This window comes from Cebus imitator, unplaced genomic scaffold (genome assembly GCF_001604975.1).
Source record: "Cebus imitator isolate Cc_AM_T3 unplaced genomic scaffold, Cebus_imitator-1.0 Scaffold45, whole genome shotgun sequence".
In the NCBI taxonomy this organism is placed as follows: domain Eukaryota; kingdom Metazoa; phylum Chordata; class Mammalia; order Primates; family Cebidae; genus Cebus; species Cebus imitator.
Window position 1 is genome coordinate 16,239,584 of NW_016107360.1, and position 24,158 is coordinate 16,263,741.

At 41.0% G+C, this 24,158-nt stretch overlaps 1 protein-coding gene across 1 annotated transcript in view; it reads right to left on the reverse strand.

Annotated features, from left to right (window-relative positions):
• Nucleotides 1-24,158, reverse strand: part of PDE1C (phosphodiesterase 1C) — a 548,731-nt gene that overhangs the window by 437,954 nt on the left and 86,619 nt on the right. Inside the window, exon 2 of the mRNA XM_017527132.2 lies at nt 19,950-20,000. Within this exon, the coding sequence (XP_017382621.1) occupies nt 19,950-20,000 (51 nt within the window). The remainder of the gene's footprint in view (nt 1-19,949; nt 20,001-24,158) is intronic.

The window sequence follows — 24,158 nt, forward strand, 5'->3', positions numbered from 1 at the left end:
AGCTTTTTGTTTTTAAATTGAGATGGAGTCTTGCTCTGTCACCCAGGCTGGAGTGCCGTGGCATGATCTCGGCTCACTGCAACCTCCACCTCCTGAGTTCAAGCAATTCTCCTGCCTCAGCCTCCTGAGTAGCTGTGATTACAGTTGCATGCCACCATGTCCAACTAATTTTTGTAATTTTTTAGTAGAGACAGGGCTTGACCATGTTGGCCAGGCTGGTTTCAAACTCCTGACCTATGATCAGCCTACCTCGGCCTCTGGGATTACAGGTGTAAGCCATCATGCACAGCCAGAAGACAGCTTTTTTAAAAAATTTTTTCTGTAATGTACATACTTTCACTAATTCAGACACTGCCTCCTCTAAAATTAAGTGAAAAATTTTTAATGAGTAACTACCTTGAAGTATGCTAATGTCTGCAAAGCATGCAAAAATCCAAGTCTTACCATCTGCTAGATGATTCATTTGTAAATCTGCGTACCATTCCTTTGGGAAGTTCCAGGGCTGATTTTTAACCTCATTATAAAAATTTGGTGGGAATGAATTCAGGGATATAGTACATATGAAGTGCTCTGAGCACTTGGAAGAGTGTGCCACGTTAATCTGAGACATGTTTAAATGGGATGTGCGCTGCGATCAAAAATAAAATTTTCGAAAGTAATTGCTTGAAGATTTAGAGTTTTTATCAAGAGTTCCAGAAAAAAATAGAGGTTTTAGGGTAATATGTAGATCACAAAAAATAATTTTTTCTACGTTTTGTCCAAACTAGCATTTGCTGATAATAAAGACAGTAAACTCCTATGGGAAAGAACTGTGACTTACTCCCTTTTATACCCCTGCACCCAAAATGTCCTTTCAAGGTTAACTTTTGTATCTACTTCTAAGATGTCTGCTTCTGAGATTATAAAAACTACATTAAAAACTTGGCTGAACATCTCATCAGCCTCATCTTTCTTCTGTCTGCTTCATTTATATAATGCATGGGCTTTCTTTGGTTTCTGACTCAACTGGCTTCACATCTTCATCTCCTTTCTTATTATACTGCTCTATTGGATTAGGGAACCTAGCTTCATAAAATGTACTGACCTGGAAATCAGACAATTATTTCATGGGTTTCAAGAATTGCAGGTACAAATGTAAGAATTTCAGTAGGGCCCCCAAGACTACACAGCTGAAGAGGGAGTTGTTCATAGCTTAGTCTATAGGATAATGTTCCCTGGACTTGCACCTTTCACAGCCTACAAAACTGTCTGTGTGCACCCTGGGTCTCAGCCCATGGCTTAGCCAAGCCCTAATGCACAGCATGGCAGGAATTATAGCACCACCTTGGTCTCCCTGCTTGTCCAGGGGAGGTGTGCTAGACATAGAGCTTGGCACACTATGGAGTTGGTGCTTCACAAGTATTTGTTGAAAAGAAGCATCACAGAAATTTGTGACTGATAAATCATGAATCTCATAAATTAATAATGCATCTGAATTCTGTCTAGAAAAGTAACAAAGTATGAATCTCTAAGAACTTCCAGGGGATGAGTGGGTTTTCCCTCCTGGTTTGGAGTTGGTACAGATCCAGAATCTTTTCATTCACTCTGCTTTCAGTACAAATAAACATTTATCGAACATCTACTATACACCGACTGGCAAGGCAGTTTCTGCTTTCAAGGAACTCAAAATCTAGTGGGGGGAGAGCCATTAAAGAGATATTTACAATACAGTGTGAAACAAGCAATACTATAACCGTAGAAACATATAGATGTCAAATAAAGGAGGAAGTGATTAATTTTGTCCTGGGGAGTCAGGCCAGGCTTTATCGAAGAGATGTTCTATGATCAGAGTTTTGAGAAATTAGCGGGTTTGTTCAGTGACCAGCAGAAGGAGAGCATTTTTTCATGCAGAAGGGACAGCATATGCAAAGGCATGGAGAAGTGAAATACCATGAGAGAGCAACTAGTTAAATTTTTCTGGGGTTTAAATGGTGAATTACTGCATGACAGAAGTCAGGTTGATGTGGCATTCCAAGGGCTTTGACTTTATTCTGCAGGCCATGAGAAGTCAGTGAAGATGTTTTTAAATTAAATTCTTTTAATCACTCCCTCCTTTTAAGATAATTGTAAATTCCCACGCAGTTGTAAGAAATAATATGGAGATTGCACGTAATATGGAGTTCCCTCCAATGGTCACATTTTGTAAAACCATAGTACAAGATCACAGCCAGAATGTTGACATTGATGCAATTTACAAATATTTCCATCACCACAAGGATATCTCATGTTGTCCTGTTATAACCTTACTCATTTTCCTTCCACCCTACCCACTTTTCTAACCCCTGACAGCCACTAGTCTGTTCTCTATCTTTATAGTTGTGCCATTTCAAGAATGTTATACAAATAGACTCCCACAGTATGTAACCTTAGGGGACTGGCTTTTTTCACTCACCATAATTCTCTGAAGATTCATCCAGCTTGTTGCATGTATCATATTTCTTGCTGAGTAATAGTCCAGCACAGTTTGTTTAACCATTCATCTGTTAGAATACATCTGGGTTGCTTCCAATTTTTGGCTACTATAGAAAAAGCTGCTATAAACATTCATGTAGGTTTTTGTGTTAATATAAGTCTTCATTTTTCTGGGATAAATGTCCAAGAGTGCAATTGCTGGTTGTAATGGTAGTTGTATGTTTAGCTTTTCAAGATACTACCAAGTGACTTTTCAGAGTGGCTATATCACCATCCACGTATGAGTAATTCAGTTTCTCTGCAACCTCAGCATTTGGAGTGATCACCATTTTTATTTTAGCTATTCTGGTAGGTGTGTAGCGGTATCTTATTGTGGTTTTGATTTGCATTTCCTTTTTTATGAGTTTAATTTGCATTTTCCCTTTTCATATCTTTTCATGTGTTTATTTGCCATCTGTATATTTTCTCTGGTGAAATGTCTGTTCATGTTCTTTGACCATATTCAAAATGGGTTGCTTGCTTTTTACAGTTGAGTTCTGAGAATTCTTTATATATTCTAGATACAAGTCCTTTGTTGTATATGTGGTTTGTAAATATTTTCTCCCACCTTGTAGAATGTCTTTTTATCCTAACAAAATCTTTCATAGAACATCCATTTTTAATGTTGATGAAGCCCACTTTATCAATTTTTACTTTTGTAGATTATATTTTTTGGGTCAAGTCCATTTTTTCTAGTACTAAGCCCCAAAGATTTTGTTTTTTCTATAAGCTTTACAGTTTTATATTTAAGCCCACGATATATTTTGAGTTATTTTTTGCTTAATGTGTAAGACAAGGCAAGGTTCATATTTTTGTTTATAGATGTCCAATACTGAAACACGATTTGTTGAAAAGGTCATACTTCCTCCATTGAATTGCTTTTTCATCTCTGTCAAAAATCAGTTCAGCATATTTTTGTAGACTAATTTCTGGGTTTTCTATTCTATTCCATTAATTTGTGAGTCTATGCTTTCACCAATACCATTCATCTTGATCACTGTAGTTATATATTAGGCCTTGAAATTAAGTAGATAGACTCCTCACACTTTTTTCTTCTTTTTAAAAATGGTTTAACTGTTCTACTTCCTACGACTTTCTGTATAAATTTTAGAATACTCTTATCTATAAAAAAATTTTGCTGGGATCCTGATAGAAATTGTGTTAAATCTGCATATAATTATAGGGAGAATTGACATATTTGCTATATTTCATCTTCCGATCCATGAACACAGTATGCATCTCCACTATTTAGATGTTATTTGATTTCTTTCATGGGCACTGCACAGTTTTCAGCATACAAATCTTGTACATGTTTTGTTAGATTTGCATCTACATATTTCACCTTGTTTTGAATAATTGTAAATATAATTGTATTTTTAATTTTGGTGTCTAGTACACAGGAATACAACTGATTTTGTATGTTTGTCTTATATACCATGACCTTGCTGAACTCATTTATTAGTTCTAGAAATTTTGTTAGATTCCCTGGATTTTCTATGTAGATAACCATGGCATCTTCAAAGGGGACAATTTTACTTCTGTATGTTTTTTAATTTCATTCCTTATTGCACCAGCTAGAGCTCTCAACACTATGTTGAATAGGAGTGGTATAACTGAACATTCTTGCCTTGTTCTCATTTTTAGAGAAAAACATCCATTTTTGACCTTAAATATGTTAGTTGAAGGTTTTTGTAGATGTTTCTTATCAAGTTGAAGAAGTTCCCCCAAATTATTTTTGAGAGTTTTTACCATGAATGAATGTTGAATGCTGTCAAATATTTTTTGTGCATCAATTGATATAATGATGTAATTTTTCTTCTTTAGCCTATTAAACATGGTGGATTATACTGATTGATTTTACAATAATGAACGATACTTGCATCCATAGAATTAACTCCACTTGGCTGTGTGGTATAGAGCTCCTTTTATATATTACTGAATTCTATTTGTGAATATTTTGTTAGAGATTTTTACATCTATATTCATGAGATGTTGGTCTGTAATTTTCCCTTTTTTATTCTGTCTTTCTCTTGTTTTTTGGTATCAAGACAATGCTATCTTCACAAATGAATTGAGAAATGTTCCCTTCTCTTCTATTTTCTAAAAAAGACTATGTAGAATTGATGTTAATTTTTCTTTAGAAATTTGGTAGAATATTCCAGTCACACCATCTGGACCTAGAGATTGGGGGGGACAGTTTTTTGATCACATACTAAACTTTCTTAATGTAGAGTTACAAGGCTATTCAAATTATATATTTCACATTGGATGAGTTGTGGTAGTTTATGCTTTTTTTAAAAATGGCCCATTTCATCTAAGTCATCAAATTTATCTGTGTGGTACTCTTCACAGTATTCCCTTATTGTCCTTTTGATATCTGCATGGTCTGTGGTCCCTGTTTTATTCCTGATAGTCATAATTTGTGTCTTGTGTTCCATCTATTGTTGAGAGAGATGTGTTGAAGTCTCCAACTATAGCTGTAGAGTTTTCCATTTCTCATTTTAGGTCTAAGAGATTATACTTTATATATTTTGCAACTGTAACATTTGGTGCTTAAATATGTAGAATTACTATTCTTCCTTGTAGGCTGACCCTTTTATTATTATATAATGTCCCTCTCTGATTCTAAATTTTCTTCATTCTGAAGTCTACATTATTTGATGTTAATATAGCCACTACAGGTTTCCTTCAATTAATAAATATTAATGACAGCATAAGCTGTCAACTTGTCTATACAGTTATATTTGAAGTGAATTTTTAATAGCACATAGTTGGGTAATGTTTTTTAATTCACTATGCCAATCTCTGTCTTTTAATTACTATATTTAGGCCATTTAGATGTAATATAATTATTCATATGTCAGGGCTTACATCTGCTATTTTATTTTTGTATCCTGTTTGTCCTCTTTGTTTTTCATGTATCTAGTTTATTTTTCCTGCCTTCCTGTGGCTTACTGGAACTTTTTTTAGAATTCTACTTTAGTGTATCTATTATATATCTCTTTGCATAATTTTCTAAATAGTTGTACTAGATATTTCACTATATATACATAAATAACTTATCAAAGTCTTCTGATGTTAGCACTTCAGAAGTTTAAGTAAAATGTGCAAACCTTACATGCCTTTGCTTTCTCTTTGATATAATTGTACTAAATATTTCCTCTACATACATTTAGAACAATATCAAATAGTACAAAAATTTTTGCTTCAACCATCAAACATAACTTAGGAAACTCACAAGGAGAAGGAAACCTTATTGGATTTAGCCACATTGTTGCTTACTGTGTTCTTTCTTCCTTCCTGATGTCCCAATGTTCCTTCTCTTATTGTTTTGTTGTTGTATGTTTAGAGAACTTTCTTTAGATACTCTTTTAAAGCAGGCCTGCTGGCAACAAATTCTCTTAGTTTTCCTTCATTTTATAATGTCTTTATTTTCCCTTCATTTCTGAGGAATATTTTTGCTGATTAGAGGAGATTCTAGGTTGGCAGTTCTACCCTTTTACCCCTTGAAAAATATTGTGCTTCCATGGCTTCTGATGAGAAATCTGCTCTCATTCAAATTGTGTTTTCCCTGTTAGTAAGTTGTCTCTTTTCTCTGGTTGTTTTCAAGATTTATCTTGAGATTTTAGAAGTTTATTATGAGGCTGGGTTCAGTGGCTCATGCCTATAATCTCAGCACTTTGGGAGGTCAAGGCAGAAGGATTGCTTGAGCCCAGGAGTTCAAAACCAGCCTGTGCAACATAATGAGACCCTGCCTCAAATTTTTAAAAAGAAAATAACAATAGTAGTAAATATTGGCATGGGTTTTTTCAGGTTTATCCTGTTTGAACTGACTTTCTCTGGCACAGATCAAGCAGAGGAAGAAGGTGCAGTACCTTATCATGCCAGATGGAGGTAAAAGTTCAAGTTCCCTATTGGGTTTCCATTGCTCCATTGACATCTGAGGAACAATGTAGCTTTGTTATTGCTGGGAAGGGGTGAGAGTTTCAGCACCCCACATGATCCCTACTGACACTGTGTATGGAATGACCTCATTGCCATTGTACAGTGCTATAGTCCTGATTCTCCTCTAGGCCTCCCCTGACATTCAACCCAGCAGGGAGGAAGAGGGGTGCTTGGTTGCTGTCAGTTAGAAGTGGCAGTCAAGGTTCCCCACATATTCTTCACTGACATAATGATGGGGAGAAGGCTGGTTTAGATGAAAGGGCCAGCTCCCTTTTTTAACTTTACCTAATGCCACCCCAGCAAGGGTGCTGAGATACCTTGTTACAGCCTTGTGAGGGTGGACATTCAGGTTTCCCAGCCTTTTTTGGAATGGGTGAGGATGGGGCCACAGCTTTTTCTGTGATGTTTGGCATGAATAGTGTGTTTATTATCTAAAAGTTTTCTGTCTTGCTATGCTTCCCCTTTCCTGGTCCTTAGGTAGAGAGTAGAATTATGTTGGGGCTCTTTTTTGTCTGTACCTGTTGACATTTCCAGGTTTTTATCTTTTGCAGCTCAAAGTCTATGGTATGAGATAAAAAGAAAACTCAGGGAACTCGTCGCCATGTTGTTTTTTGGGTCCCAAGTCTTCTAGTCACTCTGCCTTCTTCTTTTTGCCTTCAGAATATCCTTTTGTTTATTTTGTATATAATCTCCATGAGTTTTAGTTGTAATTCATGAAGAAAAAAAAAAAAAAACAGGAAAAGGTATGTCTTTTTTATCTTCCTACAATGTGTGTGAAGGCTTTTAAGAAGGAGAATGACATGGTCAAATTTCTTTTAAAAGATTGCCCTGGCAGGGAGGAGAATTGATTTCACAGAGAAGGGTGGAGACTCAGTGGAATCTATTACGTAAGGGATGATAAGGATTTAAAATAAAGTTGTGGCTGTGAGAATAAAGAGAAGGATCTGAAGGAGACAATTCAGGAGTCAGGATCAGTGGAATCTGGTGACTTGATGAGGGAGAATAGGGATGCATATACAGTTTGTAGGTTTTCAGTTAATATCGCCTAATAAATAGGACGGCACCATTTCAGTTAGAAAACACAGGAGTAGGAACTTGTATAGGGATGAGAAGAAATTACAAGTCCGGTTTGGGAACTAATACTTTAGGGGTTTCTATTTTATTCTACTTTTGATTCATAAGTAAGTTTGGCAGTTTCTTTGTGATGACAATTTTCCATCTTAAGTATGCCTCCTTCAGCTAGAAATTCAGACAATGTGATGCTGCCCCTTTTCTTAAAATCTAACTAGCTTTCCAAAGAAGATACAAGGGGGCAATAAGCATATTATGTATAATATGCTAAACATCATTAAGCCATTAGGGACATACAAATCAAAGCCATAATATATCAATACTTCACAAGCGGTAGGGTTAAATTTATTTAAATAACCATGCCATGTGCAAAGGAGGATTTAGAGAAACTGAAACCCTCATACATCGTGAGCAGAAACATAAAATAGCAAAATCACTTTGGATAACCGTCTGGCAGTTCCTCAAAAATGCTGAACTTAGAGTTACAATATAATCCAGCATTTCCACTCATAGGCTTATAAAAAAGTTAAATAAAAACATATACCCACTTTTTAAAATTATATACAAATATCCATAGCAACATTATTCACAATAGTTAAATATTATCAACAACCTAAATGTCTATCAACTGATAAAAGGAAAAATAAAATGTATGTCCACACTATGGAATATTGTCCTCCAATAATGGAATGATACATTTATACATATTACAACATGGGTGAACACTGAAAATATTATGCTAAATCAAAAACATACCACTCACAATAGACCACACATTATATGACTTCATTTATATAAAATGGCCAGAACAGGCAAATCTATAAGAAAAGAAGTATTTAAATTGTTTCCTACTACTGGGAGTATGAATCTTAGATGGAAGTAGCTATTGGGCACAGGACTTCTTTTTGGAGGGACAAAAATTTTCTGAAATTGGATTATGGTGATGGTGGCACAACTGCATAAATATACTAAAAATCGTTGAATTGTACCCTTTAAGTGGGTAAGCTTTATAATATGTGAATTATATTTTGATAAAGCTATTTTTATTTTTTAAAACTAAATAGCAGCAATCATCTTAATGTTCATTTTAATTTTTAATTGTGAATTACATAAATAATGGTTAGTCCTTTAATCCTATGTTCATTCTTCTTTCTGGATTCCACAGTCTTCCGGAGACATATCTTTAGTAGTTTTCTCAGGAAGGATGTGTATGGTAAACTCTCTCAGAATGACTTTGCCTGAAAAATGTCTTTATTTTGCCCTCACTCTTAAATGATATTTCTCTCAGTTTAAAATTTCAGGTTGACAGCTATTCTTCCCTCATCTCTATTACAAATATTATTCAATTTGACTTCTGGCTTCTAAATATGCTATTGGGAAGTCTGCAGTCAGTCTAATGATTAGTTATGTCTGAATAACAGGAACTCAAAATTCCAGTAAACAAATAAAAGCATATATCTCTGTTATATAAAAATCAGAGATAGAAGTTTTTATCTCTGTTGAGTAAGATGTAAGCCTTTCAGAGCTGATGTAGCAGCTCTGTTGCACAAAATCTTTAGATTGCCACTCTACCAACCCTTGGGTTTGAGCATTATCATTATTGTCCAAGATGGCAGCTAGAGGGCTAAACATGACATTTTTGTCCTAGGCAGCAGGATGAAAAATGGATAAAGAAGATGACTACACAAAAGCCTCAATAAAGTTTCCAGAAACCTTTCCTTGACAGTTCTGCTTACATTCTATTGACCAGAACTTAGTTATATAGTCACACTAGCTATAACTCTGTTTTTGGATATGGGGACACAGGTCCAGCTAAAAACTGAAGTTCTTTTAACACAGAAAAAAAAAATAAACTCAGCTGGGTGCATTAGCTCATGCCTGTAATCCAAGCACTTTGGGAGGCCAAGGTGGGTGGATCACTTGAGGTCGGGAGTTGGAGACCAGCCTTGCCAACACGGTGAAACTCTGTCTCTACTAAAAAAAAAATACAAAAATTTGCTGGGCATGGTGGTACATGCCTATAGTCCCAGCTACTCAGGAGGTTGAGGCAGAAGAATTGCTTCAACCCAGGAAGCAGACGTAGCAGTGAGTCAAGATCACACCACGGAACTCCAGCCTGGGCATTACATGGTGAAACCCCATCTCTACTAAAAATACAAAAATTAGCTGGGTATGGTGGTGCACGCCTGTAGTCCCAGCTACTTGGGAGGCTGAGGCAGGAGAACTGCTTGAACCCAGGAGGCAGAGGCTGCAGTAAGCTGAGTTCCCACTGCTGCACTCCAGCCTGGATGACAAGAGTGAAACTATCTCTTGGAAAAATAAAACAAACAAAGAAACATGAAACTCATCGTTTCAGACACAGTAGGTAACCTGTCTTTTCCCTTCAATTATCTTTGGTGTTTCCTCATTATCTATACTGTTCTGCAGTCTCAATATGATGTATCTGCCAGTAGGTTAATTTTTATTTTCCTACTTGAAACTAGGTACAACTCATCAATCTGAGGATTCATATCACTAATCAATTCTGAAAAATTCTCAGCCACTAGATTTTCAGTTACTAGTTTGTCCATACTCTCTGGTCTTTCATTCTGGAACTCCCACTAGATGTGTGCTGGCCCTTCTCATCCTGTCTTCCACAGTGTTTGACCATGCTTTTATGTCCATCTTTCCTCTGCGCTACATTTTGGTTTGTCTCCTCAGACATATCTTTCTTCTGGTTCATTATTTCTCCCTTTAGCCCTATTCAACACAGTTGGTAAACTGTGTTTGAATTTTGTTTTATTGGGGTTTTACGCTATATTTTACCTTTCTTGAAGTTCTAACAGATTGCCTTTAAAATTTTCAATTTTTTTTCCAAGGTCTTGCTCCTTTCTTAGAGTTTCAACTCATTTTATATTTTCTGTCATTTTTTAAATAGACCTATTTTTTTTCAGTTCACGATTATACTACAGGTTGAACATCCCTAATCCAAATATTTGAAATCCAAAATGCTCCAAAATTCAAGACTTTTTGAGCACCAGCATGACACTATAAGTGGGACTTCCACATCTGACCTCACATGACAGGTCACAGTTCAAGGATGATTTAATGTACACAAACTTTGTTTCATGCATGAAATTATTTAAAATACTCTATAATGTTACCTTGAGGCTATATGTTTAAGATATATATGAAACACAGTGAATTTTATGCTTAGACCTAGGTCCCATCCCCAAGATATCCCATTATGCATATACAAATATTCCAAAATCAGAAAAAACTCAAAATTCAAAACATTTCTGTCCTAGGCATTTTGGGAAAGGATACTCAACCTGCATCTCAAGTTCTTAGGCTCTAATTATCTGTGTTCACTGATTCTTGCTCATCATGGAGGATTGCTGCCTCTTATAGGTTTTTATTTTTTGTTTTTAATTTTACTATGAGCTCATACTTAGTCTGTCTTGTTTTCTCTATCAGAGTATCTTGACTTGCATTGTATTTCAAAAGATTTTTCATTTGATTCTGCCATTAGTAGCCCAGAACTAATTTTTGTTAATTTCTTAGTTTCAAAGGGTTCCTGGATCATTCAGGTACTTTCAATTGCCCATGAAAGACTTTTCCTCAAGAGCCAGAGAAGGCAAGTTACCTGATTACCTCCCTATGCTAATGGGTGCATTTAGTTTTCCTGATCTCTCTTTTTTTGAGGATATAGCCCTTGTTTCAATTACCTATTGATGCATAACAGATCACATCAAACTTGTAGCTTCCAACAACAATAACTATCCATTTTGCTCACAAACTTGCACTTTGGGAAGCGCTCAGAGGTGGGCTTTCCACAGGGTCTCTGTTTCCTGACAGCATTATGGCAGTGCTCTCAGAACAAGCATCCCAACAGGCAGCAGGTAGAAGCTGTCTCTTCTGATAATCTCACTTTGCAAGTCACATCATATGATCTCTACCACATTTACCGACCACCCAGATTCAAGGGAAGAAAACAGAGGCCTCGCCATCTCAGTGGGAGGCTTGTCAGCATCACATTGCAAGAAGAGCATGTGGGATGGGAGATATAGTTACAAATATTTTTGGAAAACACAATCTGCCATATGTTTTAAGAGTCCGAGTTAGGCAGAAGTCTCAGATCCAACTTTCCCACCCTGCACAGCCCAAGGTCTTATCTCCTTTCCCCATGTAGATGTTAAAACATGTGTTACTAGATTCCATGGGCTTAACAGCACCATCCCCATGCAGGATAGCTGCAAAATCTGCACACGTGTTAACAGCTTACTGTACTGATATTAAATTCCTCCTTCCTTTCTGGCACCTGCGGGGTTCCCTTTCTTTATTGCAAGTTTATGCATTTAAAAGTATTTTTAAAACATTTCACTCAGCATTTCTATATGCTTATAAAAAATGAGAAGGTTTTCAGGTTATCCTTGCCTGTCTTTTGCAGAAACCTAAAACTTCATCTTAACTTTATTCAAAGGAGTATACATTGAGGGTAGAGAGGGAGGTGCTTGGAGTGCAAAAGCCAAGCCACGTACGTCTTCCTTGCCCTCCCTGGGGCCACGTTATACACAAAATTTCTATTCATATTTTTCAATTATGTAAGCTTGTACGCATGTAGCAAGGAGTAAATATTTGCTATTATCTCAATAGGTGGTACCTCAATTCCCATTAAGGGAGCAGAAACTGATCTGCATTTAGGCAAAAATAAGTTGAAGGGAGTAGAATGTGAGCTGCTGAGGACAAGGGTGTGAGCAGATCCACCAAAGCAAGAGAGATGGTCAAGCTGCTCTGCATGAGAAATCCCAGAAGTGGCTCCGATTCCTAAAAGGGAGATGTAAATAAAGGGTAAAGAATGGAGGCGGGTGAGGATAACATGACGTAAAGTGGCAGGCCAGGAGCTGCATGGACAAAACCATCTTTAAAGTTTTGGTTGGTGGTAGAATAGCCGAATGGACTGTTGAAAATCAAACTGAATTTAAATGGTCTGTCTGCAACTGCAATGCATATTGTGGCTCTCTCTTGTTCATCCCTTCTTAATCTTCACTCAAGCTCTGCTTTGAGCAACAGCCTTTGGTCACTCTCCAGAAAAAGGAGAAGGAGCTTTGTAGCACATCTGAGACTATGTCAGAGCAATAGGGAGATAGCCAGAAGCAAATAGAGGAAAGCAATCGACAGAGGTAGGAAATCAGGGCCAGAAGACCACCACCATCCCAGGTACTCACAGAAGCATAGGGGAGTGCTCTGAACTTCCAAAGGTCAGCACACAACAGCAATGTAAGCCTGTTCACTCAGGTCTCAATGGACTTGGAGCTTCCAGCTGACAGCTGGGTTACATGGCATCCACAAACTCCTAGAAGCTGCTTATGGTATCATCAGCCAATCCACTGGTGGACCACTGGCTAACATATTAGGGACCTAGGGATATATCTTTGGATATATTTCAAAGATTCTATCAAGCACATTTAAAAAGAGAAGGCACAGTGAGTCTCAGTGCCCTGCCCCCTGCCCCCATACACACGCCAGTCCATCACTCTGACCACGACCATCGGTGCTTTCCAGGACAAGGTGAATACTCCTCCACTGGAGGGGCTCCTGCAGAGAGCTCATGACCCCATGATGGGGATGTCATACAGGGAATTTGAGCTTTAGACAGAGTGGTGAGAGCTGGACTGGATCATTTTCAAACTCTAACTTGAAATCTTTCAAATCCAAGTGAATACATCTGTGGACTGAACCAAGCTGACTGGCTTGCCTGATAACAACTGTGTTTGATGAAAGGAGTGGAGAAAGGGGGTAACATAATGTGGCCCCCTTGTGGACAAGCAGAGACATTTTGGGTCAACACAAGCTGGGAAAGTGAAACCGAGGATAAGGGAAGACTTTTGTATTTTCTTTTCCATGATTGCCCCTCTTGGGAGAGAAATTAGTTCCCCCTCAGGGAAGCAATCAGAACTCCAGCCTGGAGCTGCGCAGCCGCAAGAGTTTTGTGGGCGCTGCGTCCCTCGCTCAGTCCAATGCCCTGGACCCCTGACAGAAGATCTGTCCAATGCACTGAATGCAGCGTCTTTTACTTCTGGAGGAGAGTGATGACATCAAAGTCTGGGCTTCTTCTGCCACACTGTGGCCATGTCTGAACACTACATGTGGCCTTTATTCCCTTACATATAGTATCGAAAGCTTTTTTCAATGAAGATTAGAAGTTACCTTCTTTACCCGTTATCTCCATTCAAGCCCACAAGGCTTAGCTGATGCTCACCACCTCCAAGAGCACTCCCTTGAATTCACCTCCATGCCAGGCTGGCTGAGGTCTCCCCAACTCCTCCTACCAATGGCTAGCATTTGCCTCCACACGCTGTATTGTAGCAGTCACTTCTGTCTCCCTGATTAGATTGCGAATTATTTGAACTTACTCATCTGTGTTAACTCCAGGGCCCACAGAACAGAAAAGTCTTCAATAAATATATATTAAAGGAAAGAAAAGGGAAGAAGAGAGGGGAGGAAGGTTGAAGACTCAGGGTAATAATAACAACAACCTGGCCGCCAGGCATGGTGGCTCACACCTGTAATCCCAGCACTTTTGGAAGCTGAGGCAGATGGATCACAAGGTCAGGAGTTCAAGACCAGCCTGACCAATATGGTGAAACCCCCCATCTTTATTAAAAATCACAAAAATTAGCTGGGTGTGGTGGTGGGCACCTGTAATCCCAGCTACTCAGGAGGCTGAGGCAGGAGAATCACTTGAACCCGGGCAGCAGAAGTTGCAGTAAGCCAAGATCACACCACCGCACTCCAGCCTGGGTGACAGAATAAGGATCCATCCCAAAAATATTAATAATCATTCACACTTATTGACCACTTGTGGTATGCAGACCCTATGCTTCATACGATGGATTCCAGGGTATCAGGGCCAATATCCACTTTTCCTGCCCCAGTTTCATACAGAAATTGAAGGGTCCATATCTGACCTGTCAGGGGCCTCCTGGACCCTAGTCCTTCACATAGTTCATGACCAACATCTGTTCCGATGTTCAGTGACCACGTCACATGTTTTTAAGTATTTTAACACTCACCCCTGCATGTGATCCTCCATAACATCTTGGAAATAAGTTCTAGTATTGTCCTAGGATCCGGGTGAGGAGAGTGTGGCTTAGAGGGGTTAAGTTACCTGCCCAAGGCGGCACAGAATTCCTAATTCTGGGCACAGAATCCAAAGCCAGGCTTGACACCAGAGCTTACATCTATAGTGGCTTCTGAGAACTCTCCCACTAGCATGTAGGAGACCCCTGAGGACACATTTTGGAGGTGTATGGGGGGTATATGCTGGTAATGGGACAGCTCACAGCTGTCTATGGTGTTAGGATAAGGAAGAGCAAGATGAACAGGTCAGAAAGGGGCCAGCTTAGGCAGTCTTAATTCAACAAGTGTTTGCTTCTGCACCAGGCACAGTCAACCAGACAGCGCCCATAGGCTCAATGAGCTGACTGTCTAATGGGGAGACTGACAGATGCATAAAACAAGTATCTCCAGTGAGGAGGGCTTCTAGAACCTGGCATGGGAGGGCAGCTTTACCAGCATCCCCGAGAGCTGGACTAGCAAGGGACCCACAGCCCCACAGTCAGTTGACTTCATCTCAGAAATCCCCAATGTCAGGAGCCCCAGCCACAGCCGTTTCCAGGAGCTCCTTGCCAAGTTGGGGCCTGGACCTGGCCTGGGGAGGTCAGCTGTTCCACACACTGCCCTGGTACCCAGGGACCACCCCAGCTCCAGGAGGACAGTGAGAAGCCAGCCAAGCATGAAAACCCTTCAAAGACTCTCCCACAGTCAGAGTCCACTCGTTAGGCTGGTACAAAAACCCCTCTCAACTTCACCCCAAGCTGCCTCTCAGGCCAATTTCCCAAAAATGGGAGACTCTTTTGTGCTAGTGTGTTCCCTCTGCCTGGAGTGTGCTTCCCATACCTTTCTCACCTGGGCACCCTTCCTGACAGCCTTCAACACTCAGTGCAAGCCTCCCCTTCTTGGATACCACCAATCTAACGCATTCAGAGGCCCCATCCTGTGTTCCCATGCTCCCCACTCCCCACCTCTGTGCTGACCCCTCTGATAGCACTTACCACACTGCTGGCTAGCTTTTCTGCCTCCTCACACCAAGTCTTACATTTCATCATGGCAGAGATCTTGTTCTAATCAGAATGTGTGTCCTTAGCACACAGCACACTGCTAGGCCCATGGTCAGTGTTCAGGAAGTATTTGGTAAATTAACAAATAAAAAAATGAACAAATGAAATAACCCTTTGTTTCCTCTGTTTACACACTGAGAATACCTTCTGGGTGTCTGGAGGTTAAAAAATTAAAATGTTTGCTATCAATCATTTTCAGCATAGTAAGAATAAATCACTGTGTCCCTTCTCCCAAGATTTTCCTTTCAAGTTGCTGTGGTGTGAGTGTTTGTGCTGCCTCCAAAGTTCATATCTCACAACTTAATCCCCAATGCAACAGTGTGGGGAGGTGGAGCCTTTGGGAGCCAGAGCCCTCGCAAATAGATTAATGCCATGACAAAAGGGCTTGACACGGATGTTTGTTCTCTCTTGCCCATCCACCTTCCACTGTGTGAGGACACAGCAGGAGACCTCTCACCAGATGCCAGTGCCCTGATCTTGGAAATCCCAGTCTCCAGAACTGTAAGAAACCAATTTCTGTTCACTATAAATTACTTAATCTGGCCAGGCGGGATGGCTCACACCTCTAATCCTAGCACTTTGGGAGACCAAGGTGGGCAGATCACCTGAGATCAGCAGTTCGAGACCACCCTAGCCAACATGGTGAAACCCCGTCTCTACTAAAAATTGAAAAATTAGCTGGGCATGGTGGTGCATGCCTGTAATCCCAGGTACCTGGGAGGCTGAGGCAGGAGAATCGCTGGAACCTGGGAGCCGGAAGCTGCAGTGAGCAAAGATCACACCACTGCACTCCAGCCTGGGCAAAAGAGAGAGACTCTGCCTCAAGAAAATAAAATAAAAAATAAACTATCTAGTCGCAAGTATTCTGTTATTGCAGCATTAAATGTCCTGACACAGGAATCTTCCATTTTTTCCCTTATTTTAAGAAGTTTCTAGTATCACTGAGCTGGTAGAAAAGGGCATTTGGGAAAAATCGTCCTCTCCCAGATGAAATCAATTGCAGTGTAGGTCATTCCAACATGAGTATGAAGCTTGCCCTGTGCTGATGCTGAAGCACCACCACCATCAAGCTGGCAGACCGCAAGTCCCTGAGCCATAGAAGTGGCAAACTCCAGCCCCTTGGGCCAGGAAGAAGTAATGTGAACTGGGAACAGTCAGGATTTCAAGTTGGGAGGGCTAGAGTTCCAGCAGTGGGCAATTCTCAATCTGTTTTCCGAGCCTCACTATCCTTGTTTATAATAGGGAGACACCAATCAGCTGATGTAACGAGCACTGGCTGTCAGAGAGTTTGGCGTTCAGTACTCACATGGGGTGCCCACGATGCAGTACTCTCAGGAGGTGCCCACCATGCAGTACCCACATGGGGTGCCCACCACAGTACCCAGATGGGGTGCCCACCACACAGCATTCTCATGGGGTGCCCACCACGCAGTACCCACATGGGGTGCCCAACAAGCAGTACCCACATGGGGTGCCCACCACACAGTATTCTCACGGGGTGCCCACCATGCAGTACCCACATGGGGTGCCCACCACACAGTATCCATGTGAGGTGCCTTCCATCCAGTACCCACATGGGGTGCCCACCACACAGTATCCATGTGAGGTACCTTCCATGCAGTACCCACTTGAGGTGCTCTGCTGGCTCACCCTGCCCACTGCAGAGTGTGGCAGTGCCCACACCAGTGGCTGTCACCCAAGGACAGCTGGCCTTGTGATGGATGCCATTCTCAAACCATCTGCTGGGCCGAAGCCAGCGTGCCTGCATTCACACAGCACTCTCAAGTCAAGGTCATTCACAACTCTTCACTTTCCTGGACACTGTCATTCTCCCATTTGTGAGGGAAAGAGATATTTTCCACTTCCTTTCAGTCCCCCTCCCTCTTCCCTCCTCCCTCCTCCTTCCTAACACCCAGTCTTAGGAGAATGACTTCTCATGTTACTCTGTGTGCCCACGTTTGCTAGGCAGATGCTCCGATTGAAGTCAGATTGATCAGAAGCTAATGCTTGAGCCTGCAGTGATGGGGCAGGGGTGGTGAAGAGACCTGATAGATCCAGTGTCTCATGGAACTCACTCCAGAGCACCCACCACCACAACCAGCCCTTCCCCTGTCCCCCACTCCCAGATCGTCTCTGCTGACCCCTGGAGGGTCCAGCCATCACAGCAGAGGCCCTGGCCTCCCATGCCCATCATGCCTGATTCCAAGCTGGGAAATGCACACCATCATGGCTTTCTGTCCTGTTGGATTCAAAAATTAGAGAATATTGCAATACATCATCTTCCAGTCTCAAAAAAAAAAAATCTCTCATCCAAATCCTTCCAACCTTCCCAAACTGAACCCTTCATTCACACCACACAATGAAGGTCAATTTCAAGGTGGTAAAGTGAATTGAGTGTCAATCAGATATTGCTACATCTTAAAAAAAAAAAAAATGCCTTCCTAAAAGTCACCTAATCTTTCCCTCTCTAGTATTGACTACAGAAAGACTTAGTAGCTCACGTGTCATCTGACTTTTTTTTCAAGGCATTGCAATTAACTCAGGAGATTTTTTTCTCCTTTTTCCCCTCATATCAATCCAACCTAATTGGTTTGCCACTAATTACATGTTTCCTATACAGATATTTGTTCATGTTCTCACTTGTCTCAAGCTAATAAGCTTTCAAGAAACACATCATCCTTTCAACCCAGTCATACAGTTGAGAAGTTTACAGAAATTACCTTCCTTTCTCTATGAAGGGACTAATTGCCCTAACTCTCATGCAAGGACCCCCCTGCCTTCCCTCTGTCTTGTGGTAAAAGGCTCCCTTGGGGCCAGGGGCACCCAGCGCAGCCCTCACAGCATGGCCGGGTCACGATTCCAGCTTATTAATTTGCCTGACTACTGCTCGGGAGAAGAAGAAAAAAATGGGATAAAAGCATATTCCTCAACCTCACTGAGCTGTGGGATGAAATGCCTATTTTGGAAATAATGATTCCAGGTAGGAGGGCAGTGAGGAATGGGGCTCATGAGAAGCAAGTGTTTTATTACACAATTTCTAAACTATGAGCACTTCATGCTCTTTCATTATTGTACCTTATTATAGTTCTATAAAAATCATTTCTAGGAAATCAATCCCAACGTTTCAAAGCCTTCCAAAAAGAGCTGGGAGGCAGAGTTTAAAAGAAGCCCTGTAAATAGAGAAATTATACTTTGAGCTTTACATGATAAGATTTACTATGGCACTGTCCACACTCAGACCTAATCAAGCCTGAATGAGGAATGCAGTGACTGGGGATTTGTAGAGCTCCTCCCATGCCACAACTTCAAAAGACAGCAACAGTTTTGACTGTCATATTTTCCAGGTGAGGAAACAGAGGCCCAGACAGTGTGAGTGAAATTACTTTTAGTGAAAGCCAGTGAGGCAGCGATGAATCCATTTCTATTTACAGCTCTGCCATTTCTCCACCTGGTACATAGCCGGTTTGGGAGCATCTCCACTCCACCCTGCTCCATCTCTGGAATTTCCACTCCCTTCTTTGGAATCCAGGTTTTCGTTCCAGGGAGTGCATTAACTTGCTGGATAATTTGCTGATCACACTGTACAGAAACCACTGAGGGGCTTTAGACGCCTACTGTCTCATACAGATCAAGACCTGGAGACAACGGAGTCAAGGGAAACCCCATGGCCTAACCACAGCCCTAGGAATACTCTCAATGCCTAAGAAAATCCATTCAATCCATCTGGGCTTCAAAATGTCACCAATCTGAAGAAAAGCCAGTGGAGTAAGCCCTTAAGTCCATGCTGAATGGTGATGATGCCTTCATAGCTACAAGCACTTCACGTACCTCTCCTCACTTTACCTTCATAAAACGTTCATAAAAAGGATACTTCTAGCAAAGCACTTCTCAAACTCTAATGTGAACAGGCATCCCCTGGAGATTTGTTAAAACACAGATTCTGACTCAATAAGTCTGAAGGGGTGGTGGGTGGAGGAGACTGAGGTGCCACATATCTAAAAAGCTCCCAGGTGATGTCGATTCTGCTGCTCTGAGGACCATACTTGGAATAGCAAAGGCTTAGGGCACAATTTGGAAACACAGTTCTATGGATTGAAAAGACAGTAGCAATGAGTAGCTCACCAGCCTGGGCTCAAGTGGACTATTAACCAGATGAAGACATTTCCACATTACTGTTTTATTAACGCCTGACAGGACTGAAGAGCTATACCACACAGGGGAAAGATTCCTGGAACGTTTTCTGATGGGGACCATGAAGGGAGTAAAACAAGATTTACTCACGAGAGAAGCGGGCCAGCGGTCTAGCATTCTTGTCGCCAGCTTCATTTGCAACTGGAAAAAAAATAAGAGGATACAATTTAAAATAAAGCACATGTGTCCACCAAATATGCCCCAATACAGCCAGTCCCCTGGATGCTTTGACATCAGGCAGTATTTAAGAGTCTTTGTAAGTGAATAAAAGCAACTTTACTCTTTCTATATTTCCAAGGCTGCCCTCAATACCTAAATGAAGTCAAATGTCTCAATCATTTTGATTAAAATATTTGGATGGAGCTAGAGAGATCTCAACAACATCCAGTTTAGAAGGCCTAAAGAAGTTAATTGGCTTACATCCACTTAGTGAGAGGCACATGCACCAGATTCCAAGCTAATGGACATCCTTCGGCTTCAAGAGTCCTCTAATAGGGCTGTCTGTCAACACGCAAATACACCCCAAGCATTGAAATGAGTCTGGTTTTCTAGGATTCACAGGGGCAAAGCCGAGGCAGGAATTTCAGAAGATAAATATAAAGCTGGTTTATGTTCAGAAAGATAATAAATTTAGATGCTAACAAACAGGGAATTACATCAATAAAATTGTTCAGAAAACTGCCCTAGAAACTTTACCCCTAAAGCTTCTCAGCAGGGCAGGCTACTTCCCACGAAAAGCCTCCATATAATTTATCATTGGGTAGAGTCATATTTAATACCCTTTATAACTTATGAACCCCAATAAGGGTAAAAGAGATTGGTTATTAAGAGGAAACACAAGTTGCACTCACTTTAAATATGTTTTATTCCCATAAACATTATTTCTTGGTTGTCGTATGTATATATAATAGACACAGGTATTTGTAATCTACTTGAATGAACACCCAAAGCAATCAACAAGAAACACCTGTTCATCTAGTGCAGAAAAAGCATTCAATGCATAGACAGAAGAAAGGAGATTGCTAATCATGAATGTATGAGAAGTTACAGCAGAAGGCCAAAACTAATACAGTAACTACTTCCTAAACTTATTACATTATTTTATGAACAATAAAGAGTCCAAAAATTCATTTCACCCTCTCATAAAAGTAAGCATTTTAAAATTTACTGCCTTTGGATAATTTTAAAAAATAGATTCCGTCTCAGTATCTTCTGTTTTTTCTGGCATTACCATTGCCTCATCGTCTCCACTCTATTACTAATAAGATGTTACATAAAAATGACCAGCGGCGGGGGCGGGGGGCAATACTTCAGCTCCCATCAACCGTCACAACGCATTTCAAAAAAAGAAATGATTACTACACTCTGCACCAAATACATTTTAAAAGATTTCCAGTTCAAAAAAAATCCAGTCATTCTAAGAGCAATGGCTATTTTCTTGCTGTCTTCTAAAATGTTTTGTAGTACCACTACACGAACATAAGTAATTCACACTCATATTTCTGCCTCCACGCAGGGCTACAAAGTATTTCAGAACAATGGTCAACTATCTCAGTAGAAGTCTAACCCCAACTGCATGTCCTCACATCAGGAAAACTTGGATGTTACCATAGCTAAGTATAAAAGACATCCTAGGAGCACTCAGAAAACTCAAGAGTTTTCTATAACCAAAGTTGTCTTATAATTAAAAAAAAAAAAAAAAAGAAAAAAAACAGAAGGGGAAGGAAGAAAAGAGGAAGAAAAAATGACCCCCAGATAGGTATAGACATGAATTTTCCTGGCCTCGAGTTCAACTTGTTTTTCCATTTAGCTACTGTAATTATCTGAAGAAAGAAATACAGCTAGGCATAGTGGCTCACACCTGTAAACCCAACGCTTTGGAAGGCTGAGCCAGGAGGAATGCTTGAGCTCAGGAGTTTGAGACCAACCTGGGCAACATAGTGAGACCCTGTCTCCACAAAAAAATTAAAAACTTAGCTGGGTGTGGTGGTGTATGCCTGTAGTGTCAGCTACTCAGGAGGCTGCAGCGGGAGGATCACTGACGACCAGGAAGATGAGGCTGCAGTTAGCCATGATCCAACCACTGCACTCCAGCCTGGGCAACAGAACGAGACCCTATCTCAGAAAGAAGGAAAGAAGGAAAGGAAAAAAGGAAGGCAGGGAGGCAGCGGGGAGGGAGAAAGGCAGGAAGGCAGCAAGGAGAAAAAGAAATAGTGCCAGGGTTTTACCAGGACCTTTGCTGCAGAAACTTTAAAATGGCATTTTAAAATGGGATTACAAAGACCATTGCAATTGCTGAGAATGCCAGCAATCACCTGAATGTTCAGCTTGGTGTGCACATTCCTCCAAGAAGAAAAGAACAGGGACACCAATGTCGCTATTTCACATGCAGCAACAGCCACATCTTCACTCAGCCAGGCCCTCCCTGCCTGCTACCCTATTTAAGGACGGGAATTGCTGACCCAGATCCAAGTCATGCCAAGAAAGGCAAGAATCAGGATCCAGGCCAGTGGGGCACCAGGAGAGTTTACTCTATCCAAAAGGAATTTGAACCTCACCATCAGCATGATTTCCCTGCACACAGACCTGATGCCACACTCTGCTGCTGAAGGATCTCCTGCGATGCCATAGACCCTACAGATCACAGTCCAGCTCACCTGCCCCAACTTATTCTCCCACCTCGTTTCCCAGAGCATCCCTCAGCACTCAGTCACCTGCGCTTGATGGACAATCCAACACACGCCCTTCACGCACTCTTCCTGCCTGGCTCTGGCTCGTGCTGCCCCCAGCCTTGGTGCACTCTTCCCTCATTTTCACCTGGCCAACTCTTGACTCCTCTATCCAGAAGATTCACATTCCTTCTGGAGAGAGGAAACTCTCCTGGTGTTAATGAAGATTCTGCACCAAGTCTCCTTCTCCCCAGCATTCCTTCCTGTTTTCCTTGCTATTTGCTCAGGCCTTTGCAAGTTGAAGATAAGATGAGGTGAGATCAAACACCTGGAGTAATTCCAAGCTTCACCTTCTGTAGTAACTAGAGAAAGTGCCTGGAACCTCATTCCAGTGCTCTCTTCTCTGAGAGTCTTTTACTCACTTTTTAAGATCCGGGTGGAGCCATTCACTTCCAAAACGCCTCCTCGCCTCACACCACACCTTCTCCATCCCCCAGATCTCTGCCCATATGCCTGATTCCCCTTCCAGACCTGCCTGTTCCTCTCAAACTTCAGCAGGCATCGGAACCACCGGTCAGGTTTCCTAAATACAGTTTCTAATTGGATGCATCTGGTGTGAGGCCCAAGCTTCTACAAGTCTGACAAGCTCCCCGGTGATACGAAGCCTGGTGGTCTGGGGACCATAAAAGCTACCCCCATGCCCCAAGGCAAGGATCATCACTTTTAATCGTTGTATTTCCATTCTTTTGAACAGTGACTATGCATTCAGTCAATATTTTAGAACTGAAGTAGACTAAATGCCACAAACGGCTTAGTTGACCACACGTCTCTGACCGCCTTCCAGATGAATATAGAAAGCCTCAGGTGTGTTTTGTTTGGTCTCACAATGCTTTTAATTTTTAAACAATTGTCAGCCACATTTAAAAACCAAGAGACATCAAATAGAAATACATAATATTGGTTTCCTTCAATTAGCTGGGGCGACTGGAACACAAGGCCCCCGTCCCACATGACAGTAATCAATGGTGGCTCCGCCTCCTGCATGTTCAGAATCCAACTCTACACTGACTGTTGCTGAACTATATTCTCCGCATGGTCTAGAAGGCAGGTGAAAGCAGAACATCTTAAAGGGCTTAAAGAATGAAACTAAAACTCAGCACTACAAAAAGTGGCTGTAGCCTGGCTTGCCAAGCCCTTCTGTCCTCAGCACACAACCGCCCAGATGGGTGTGACAGTCCACCAGCGTGCTGCAGGCCTGCTCGGACATACCCAGGCTTCTCCACCAGCACAGGAGTCCTCAAGCACTGCTGCTTGCCTTGCATGTTTAAAAGCAGACAGCAAGCTTTCACAATAAAGTAGATTTCCCATTTATCAGGAGCAGTTAGAGCTTGAATGTGGTGAGATCTTATAAGAATTATTATGTAGGTTTATAGAAAGCTATCCATGCCATCCTGCTCACAAAACTCAGATTCTAGTTCAGAATGCATAATGGATTCTATTGATGTTGAGTTGCGTGTCTAGGCTACATGTATATATAGGCACAGAGGGACGAGTGGAAGTGTGGTCATCAGATATGTTAACAGTTATTTCTTCTGTGTGGTGGCATTTGAGAAAATCTATAACTTTTGAA